Below are 9,178 nucleotides of genomic sequence, written 5' to 3'. Positions count from 1 at the left end.
ACACCAGTCTACGCACATATTGATGATGTCTTTTTAAATAAATATTGTACGTCACGAGGTTTTATTCTAAATAAATGAAATATTGTAAGTGATTAAGTCAAAGATCTAAAAAAGAAACACAATTTGTTATTTCACTGAGTAAATTATTCAACTCATTATAAAGTTAGTTATGGGTTTTCATCAACTTTAAAAATATTGGTATATGATATATCAACTTGGGCTGGTATGTATTGCTGTGAAATGCTGGTATGTATTGCTGTGGAATGCTGGTATGTATTGCTGTGAAATGTACATTAAAATAGCCTAACACAATCAAACATAGTTGAGTGTTGAAACTCGTTTCATTTCTATTTATAGAACCATATAGTGGAAAAAGGGTCCTTCAAATCTATTAAAATAACGCTCTGTTTTAGGTTATTGGGATGTAACAAGGGTATCCACTTAGCTTTACAATATTACATCTCTTATTGCCTGAACTGAAATAAAAATTTTAAAAAGTTAGAGTTAGGTTAGAGGGCATGATGCAATGCTAGGTGAGCAGTTAGAGTTAGGTTAGAGGGCATGATGCAATGCTAGGTGAGCAGTTAGAGTTAGGTTAGAGGGCATGATGCAATGCAGGGTGAGCAGTTAGAGTTAGGTTAGAGGGCATGATGCAATGCTAGGTGAGCAGTTAAAGTTAGGTTAGAGGGCATGATGCAATGCTATGTGAGCAGTTAGAGTTAGGTTAGAGGGCATGATGCAATGCTAGGTGAGCAGTTAGAGTTAGGTTAGAGGGCATGATGCAATGCTATGTGAGCAGTTAGAGTTAGGTTAGAGGGCAGGATGCAATGCTAGGTGAGCCTCAGGTATGGCAGTCAGTTGCATACAGCTGCACTCCTGCTCTTTTCAAATGTCTCTTCAAAGAAGTTGAGTTGTTAGATTTTAAATTCATTTGTGCCCAATTCAAATCTTGTGTAGATTTGCATAATAATATATTTCTGACTTGGTTTTTAATGATTTGCAATGAGCAATAATTATTGCAGTATATTTATTATAATTATAAGAAATTACAATAATCATATAACTTGACAAAAGTTGATATTCTAGATTGAAATGCATTAAGTTCTGACTAGTTCTTGGTCAAACCTACTAATTATTAAGAGATCGTAGAATCACTTCCTTGTGGAAGAACATTAACCTTGATGAATTTCTTGATTTCTCTCGCAAGAATAGGGTTCGGTCAGTTCCTGGCCTGACCAATACTTGAGCACAATGTGATTGGTGTTATCATTGCTTCTCTTAAATGCTCTGCTTAAGTCAATTGGATTTGTATCAAAGCGTATGTAGTTAGCATTTTGTGTTGTGTATGGTGAATTTTTGGTGTATGGTGAATGCGGTATTAATCATTTTAGATGTCACGACGACATGAAAGTATTGCTATAGCTTGTTTTAACTCGTATCGCATTGTATGGTTAATAAATCACGCTTTATGGAGTTTGGTACATCTGTCTATGATTTGCAGATTATCTACAGAAATGGTCAAGTAGTCACTAGTATGAACTCAGGCTTCCTGTATTATCGACAGCCCTGACTTGGTAGGTTTTGTATGCTTTCACTTATTCTTTGGATACAATCTCTCTGACTCCCATGAAGTTTTCTATTCATATAGTTTTATCAATTATCCTGTATTACTCTTTGGATATAGTGTCACCAAGTGTTCTGTATTACTCGTTAGATAAAGTTTCATAAAGTATTCTATATTACTTTCTGGGTACGGTTTCACCAAGTGTTATGCTTTGCTCTCTGAATACAGCCATGCCCAGCATTTCAAATTTGTTGATGCACGCAGATCAACTGTTCAGAGTTGCTTTTTGACGACAGAAATTTAAACTACTCTGTAGTATTCTGTGCACGCAGTTTTACCTATTGATGTCTGAGAAACAAGTTGGAGAAGCTTTCAACGCTTGGCAAGCAAAAGCATGAGTAAAATTAATGTGACAGAATATCTTGGTGCAAAGTATTCTGCTATCATGCTGATACACTGGAAGATTTGTGGTACTCACTAAACTTCGCCATTTTGAGGTTTTAAAAAAACAGTCTTTTAACTAATGTTAAACCGTGTAAAGGACTTGTGAACATTAGCATTGAAAAGTCTCATGTGTAAATAAAAACTCTAATCTGTCCACAGTTTTTAATTACTATGGCATTTTATCTATAGACTAAGGCTGTTCTATCTATAGACTAAGGCTATTCTATCTATAGACTATGGCTATTTTATCTATAGACTATGGCTATTCTATCTATAGACTATGGCTATGCTATCTATAGACTAAGGCTATTCTATCTATAGACTAAGGCTACCAAAAATGGCAGCGAATCTCTCTGAGCTGAGTAGTGCCACCTGCAAACCACGACTAGATGTCGGTGCTTCTCTTGCAACATCACTGCAGGGACCTAAGCGTGCAGGCATTAACCAAATAGTTTTGGTAAACGCAGAGGATTGGTGCAAAATGGAGAGACAAAGGTCAGTTTATAGCTAGTAACTAATACATGTGATTATTCTATAAACCTCTTCAATGGCATCTATGAGCAGGTGACTTATTGAAGTCACCTGCTCATAGATGCCAGTGACAAGCAAGAGAACTTTGCTTATGCCGAATAATATTGTTTCGACAGGCTTGTCCACCTCAGCTCTATAGATGAAGGCGATGAAGGGGAGGTATCGCGCTGTATCGAACATCTTCACAAAGAAATTCAGTCCCTCTGCATAGCTGTTCTGCAATATGATATGTAAGCATAAGAATAAACTGACTCTGTATAGAGTATTACCATATAATATAGTCGACTCTGTACTCAGTATTACCATATAATATAGTTGACTCAGTATTACCATATAATATAGTCGACTCTGTACACAGTATTACCATATAATATAGTCGACTCAGTATTACCATATAATATAGACGACTCTGTACACAGTATTACCATATAATATAGTTGACTCTGTACACAGTATTACTATATAATATAGTCGACTCTGTACACAGTATTACCATATAATATAGTTGACTCTGTACTCAGTATTACCATATAATATAGTCGACTCTGTACTCAGTATTACCATATAATATAGTTGACTCTGTACTCAGTATTACCATATAATATAGTTGACTATGTACACAGTATTACCATATAATATAGTTGACTCTGTACACAGTATTACTATATAATATAGTTGACTCTGTACACAGTATTACCATATAATATAGTTGACTCTGTACACAGTATTACCATATAATATAGTTGGCTCTGTACACAGTATTACCATATAATATAGTTGGCTCTGTACACAGTATTACCATATAATATAGTTGACTCTGTGCACAGTATTACCATATAATATAGTTGACTCTGTACACAGTATTACCATATAATATAGTTGACTCTGTGCACAGTATTACCATATAATATAGTTGACTCTATACACAGTATTACCATATAATATAGTTGACTCTGTGCACAGTATTACCATATAATATAGTTGACTCTGTACACAGTATTACCATATAATATAGTTGACTCTGTGCACAGTATTACCATATAATATAGTTGACTCTGTACTCAGTATTACCATATAATATAGTTGACTCTGTACACAGTATTACCATATAATATAGTTGACTCTGTACACAGTATTACCATATAATATAGTTGACTCTGTACACAGTATTACCATATAATATAGTTGACTCTGTACACAGTATTACCATATAATATAGTTGACTCTGTGCACAGTATTACCATATAATATAGTTGACTCTGTACTCAGTATTACCATATAATATAGTTGACTCTGTACACAGTATTACCATATAATATAGTTGACTCTGTACTCAGTATTACCATATAATATAGTTGACTCTGTACACAGTATTACCATATAATATAGTTGACTCTGTACACAGTATTACCATATAATATAGTTGACTCTGTACACAGTATTACCATATAATATAGTTGACTCTGTACACAGTATTACCATATAATATAGTTGACTCTGTACACAGTATTACCATATAATATAGTCGACTCAGTATTACCATATAATATAGTTGACTCTGTACACAGTATTACCATATAATATAGTCGACTCTGTACTCAGTATTACCATATAATATAGTTGACTCTGTACTCAGTATTACCATATAATATAGTTGACTCTGTGCACAGTATTACCATATAATATAGTTGACTCTGTACACAGTATTACCATATAATATAGTTGACTCTGTACACAGTATTACCATATAATATAGTCGACTCTGTACTCAGTATTACCATATAATATAGTTGACTCTGTACTCAGTATTACCATATAATATAGTTGACTCTGTACTCAGTATTACCATATAATATAGTTGACTCTGTACACAGTATTACCATATAATATAGTTGACTCTGTACACAGTATTACCATATAATATAGTTGACTCTGTGCACAGTATTACCATATAATATAGTTGACTCTGTACACAGTATTACCATATAATATAGTCGACTCTGTACTCAGTATTACCATATAATATAGTTGACTCTGTACTCAGTATTACCATATAATATAGTTGACTCTGTACTCAGTATTACCATATAATATAGTTGACTCTGTACTCAGTATTACCATATAATATAGTTGACTCTGTACACAGTATTACCATATAATATAGTTGACTCTGTACTCAGTATTACCATATAATATAGTTGACTCTGTACTCAGTATTACCATATAATATAGTTGACTCTGTACTCAGTATTACTATATAATATAGTTGACTCTGTACTCAGTATTACTATATAATATAGTTGACTCTGTACACAGTATTACCATATAATATAGTTGACTCTGTACACAGTATTACCATATAATATAGTTGACTCTATACACAGTATTACCATATAATATAGTCGACTCTGTACTCAGTATTACCATATAATATAGTCGACTCTGTACTCAGTATTACCATATAATATAGTTGACTCTGTACTCAGTATTACCATATAATATAGTTGACTCTATATGCAACTCTATGATGAAAGCAATGAAGCGAGTACAACTTGTCTTTGTATTTGGCAGGCCTGAACTCTGGTCTTACTTTGCAAAAGTCTTGAAAACTCTGGAGCCAGTTAAGTTATATCTGCAAGATTTCCCAGAGGTACAGAACACTTTTCTGTATTCACAGCTACACATGTTGTACATGTTGTACATGTATGTCATTGCAGACATGTTGATATGATTTTTGTGTATTTTAGTGTGTGCATTACATGGAAAGAATCATTGAATGCTGTAATAAGAATGCCGCTGTCACTGAACAAGACGTTCTATCAGCTTTATCCCTTATATTCCCAGAGGTATGCTAATTTAATACTACAGTATATAGAAAGTGATTTTTATAACGTTTTGATCTAACATACCACTCCTGTTCATGAAGTGCAAGTGTGCTTTATGGTAATTGTGTTAACCGTACAATTCAGTTATGGTGCTCAGTCTAGTGGGCAGCAGTAAGAAAACTCTATAAACTATGAGTTTATCTTCTCTCGAATCTTGAGTAATAGAAATTTTAAGTATTTCGATCTTGCGGGTTTGGGTTTTGACTCGCGAGTTCGATTTTTAGTACACGAATCCATCGAGTAGAAAGGAAAAAACTCGGTCTATTGCGCCCTGCGCTCTAAGCACTGTTTAACAACCCGTGTGTTAATATTACAAGCACGAATATCAGTCAATGGAAAATAGTAAAAAATAATAAGTGAATGGAATTATAATTGCATTGTCAATTTTTAAATATGTTTGATGTTTAAAAATATTGGACGTGAAATCCATATCAACAAACCTGATACTCGAAAAATCCGTTGGCCAAGAAGTACTCGTGCCAAGCACTACTTGCTACCCGATACACTAAAAACTCGAACGGAAAGGGGCGAGTCTAAACTCATTGACCAAGAAGTGCTCGTGTTTGGCACTAGCTCATTCCTTTCATATTTCGTAATTCTAACACTTAGCCTTCGAGATTCTTTTAAGCTATAACGTCAAAGAGTTACATGTTATAATTTGTTGGCAGCAATTGTACTAACGCATTTCTTACCAGTTAGCGCATGAGGTGTTTGCGCAACATAAATTCTGTTCCGTCTTTTCAAATATTTTGGTTGGCGCATTGCTGGAACAACTAATGGCATTAGGAGGCTTGATTGTATTTCTCATTAAATGATGCGGGCTCAATGAGCATATCATGAGATGAATCTCATTCCTGATAAACCCTAATAATAACATACAACATTTCACTCCAAATAATAGTGATGTTGTATTATATGAAGCATTTAATTTTGCCATCTCAATCACTTGCACGAATTTAGAATGTGACGCTTATTTGGTAGTTGGAATCTGACCCTATCACTAGAACTAACGTGTTTGCTGTTAACCTGTTGCAGCATTTAGATAGAATACAAGAGAGTGGCTCTAAGCCTAAACATGTTTACCACACGCCAACACCACCAGCAACTGGTGCTACACCTGAGCGAATTTACTCACATGTAGAACCTGGCAAGTCTCTCAGATACAAATCTCGACCTCCCCATCGCAGCATGCTGCTTCCTGATGGTACAAACCCTTTTCTGCTTGACAGACCAGTAAGTGGAAAGATGTTCTTGCTGCTTTCATTTGCCAGTGCATCCTGTAATGTGTATGGCGTCAGAGAATAATTGATTGATGTTATATTTATACGCCAAGAGGCCTTGATAACTTATTAAAAGTTAAAAGTTATCGCCTAAAATTATGACCAGACATTTTTCTATAAATTTTAATGAAGTTTTACCAGTTAGCAAAAGTACATGTGCAACATTATATGTCAGCATTATATGTCAGCAATATATGTCAGCATTATATGTCAGCATTATATGTCAGCAATATATGTCAGCAATATATGTCAGCAATATATGTCAGCATTATATGTCAGCAATATATGTCAACATTATATGTCAGCAATATATGTCAGCATTATATGTCAGCATTATATGTCAGCAATATATGTCAGCAATATATGTCAGCAATATATGTCAGCATTATATGTCAGCAATATATGTCAGCATTATATGTCAGCAATATATAAACTGTTAAAAATATTAACTAACTTTTTGCTTTAAAAAATTTATGAAATGCGTTTTTAAAATTCCATGCAGTCTCATCATTATTGTATGGCTCCCTACTTCTATTACTCAGAAATTTCTACTTTTAAATTTAAAACTCTATACAGGTGTAATCAACAGCCTCACACTTCCACTTCTGCTTCTGCTTCAAATACATTTCCTTCTGTATGCAACAATTTCTAGTTCTACTATATTAATCAACAGGGTGAAGAGAACAAGTTTGTGGCTTCGAACCAATCTCTCACTTTTGGAGATCTTCGCAAGTCTATCGCTGCCGTCGGGAAAGAAGCCGCACAAAGTAAGAATTATACCAAATGTTTATGCTTTATGTTTCTCTGTGGCACCCAAAGTGGTGATTACTGCATACTCTATGCACTCTCTCTTTATCACACACATGGTGGTTATGTTGTTATGCCATCTTTCATTGGTTAATAGGGGAGAGTGTCTGGAACAGCTCGGCTGGATTCCTGCTCAATGCCTTTGAGGCTGATCTTCCAGATGATCCTAGTCTGTTACCACGCAACCGGCAGCCTTCCCTCTCTACCATAGATGAACAAAGCAAAGCTAAGGCTATTATGGATGAAGCGACGAGAGCATCAAGCCAGGCAGCAGCCACGGTGAGTTTACTAAACGAATTAGTTTTTAAACAATTGTAAAATTATTCTCTTAGTTTCATATTATGTTAAGAACATATGGCACCACCCCAAACTGTACTCTTATATATTCAGGCTATTCTCTTAGTTTCATATTATGTTAAGAACATATGGCACTACCCCAAACTGTACTCTTATATATTCAGGCTATTCTCTTAGTTTCATATTATGTTAAGAACATATGGCACTACCCCAAACTGTACTCTTATATATTCAGGCTATTCTCTTAGTTTCATATTATATTAAGAACATATAGCACCACCCCAAACTGTACTCTTATATATTCAGGCATTGCCGGAAGGACCCATGACAGCGAGGGAAGCTGTGGCCTACTTTGCTCAGCTCTACCACTTGGGAAAAATAAAGCATATGTTCTTCAATATAGTGGATCAGATGCACTGGTCTCCATATGACCTCATAGCAGTACCTAGACAGAAGGTAATATGTATTGTCTGTCATAAGAGAGTCTACCTGAATCTGACCTCATAGCAGTACCTAAGCAGAAGGTAATATGTACTGTCTGTCATGAGAGAGTCAAGTTTGTTTTGCATATTTCAGGTTAACCCAGAGCACTATGTCTTTTCTACTTTTGGTGTGCTTTGTGTATCCAAACATCAGCCATGCGAAGTGCTAAGCCTTGGAGAGTGGTTCAGGCAGGCGGTCATACACAAAGCCATTTCTACAATACCTTTCTTCAAAAACTACCTGATTCGAAGATATTTTAAAGGGTGGGTTTTAGCCAACTCGTTAAAACCTATATAAGTTTTTAAACTCTAATAAGGAAGTAGTGACAGTCTAACTATTATAATCTCAAGCACCAGAATAGTTACAATTTCATGATCGTGCTTATTACGAGTATGTAAGAACTGTTTAGCAGGTCTGCGGTAGTATTATTACATGCTTATAACGAACCTTTGACAGGTTTGTGGCGGATATGGAGAAGCTCTATGGCAGGTCTGTTGTAGCAGGGCTGTATTAGGTAGTTTGTTTACAGATATGTAGCTGATAGTTCGGAGCTTTATAAGTCTGGAGGTACATTATAGCATGTCTGTAGCAACTTCTTAACAGATTTATAGCGAACATGTAGAAGCTCTGTAGCAGTTCTGTAGTATCTTTATGACAGGTCTGTAATGACTCTTTCACAGAAGGTGTTTAGCAGGTCTGTAACATATTTGTGGCAGATCTGTAACATATTTTTAACAGAAAGTGTATAATAGGTCTGTAGCATCTTCATGGCAGGTCTGTAACAGCTTTTTGACAGGTCTGTAGCTGCTGGCTCGTAATGGTACTGTCATGTTGTTAATGAACTGCAACTTTCTGACAGCATAGAGTCAGCTTGCTTGCTTACTTGT

At 35.2% G+C, this 9,178-nt stretch overlaps 1 protein-coding gene across 1 annotated transcript in view; it reads left to right on the top strand.

Annotated features, from left to right (window-relative positions):
* Positions 1-2,345: 2,345 nt before the first annotated feature.
* LOC137388587 (dynein heavy chain domain-containing protein 1-like) overlaps positions 2,346-9,178 on the top strand; it is a 30,827-nt gene continuing 23,994 nt past the window's right edge. Inside the window, exons 1-5 of the mRNA XM_068075068.1 lie at positions 2,346-2,503; positions 2,656-2,769; positions 5,111-5,189; positions 5,287-5,385; positions 8,115-8,249. Coding sequence (XP_067931169.1) covers positions 2,346-2,503; positions 2,656-2,769; positions 5,111-5,189; positions 5,287-5,385; positions 8,115-8,249 — 585 coding nt within the window. The remainder of the gene's footprint in view (positions 2,504-2,655; positions 2,770-5,110; positions 5,190-5,286; positions 5,386-8,114; positions 8,250-9,178) is intronic.

Source organism: Watersipora subatra, chromosome 2 (assembly GCF_963576615.1).
Source record: "Watersipora subatra chromosome 2, tzWatSuba1.1, whole genome shotgun sequence".
Classification (NCBI taxonomy): domain Eukaryota; kingdom Metazoa; phylum Bryozoa; class Gymnolaemata; order Cheilostomatida; family Watersiporidae; genus Watersipora; species Watersipora subatra.
This window is presented reverse-complemented; position numbering and strand designations above follow the sequence as displayed.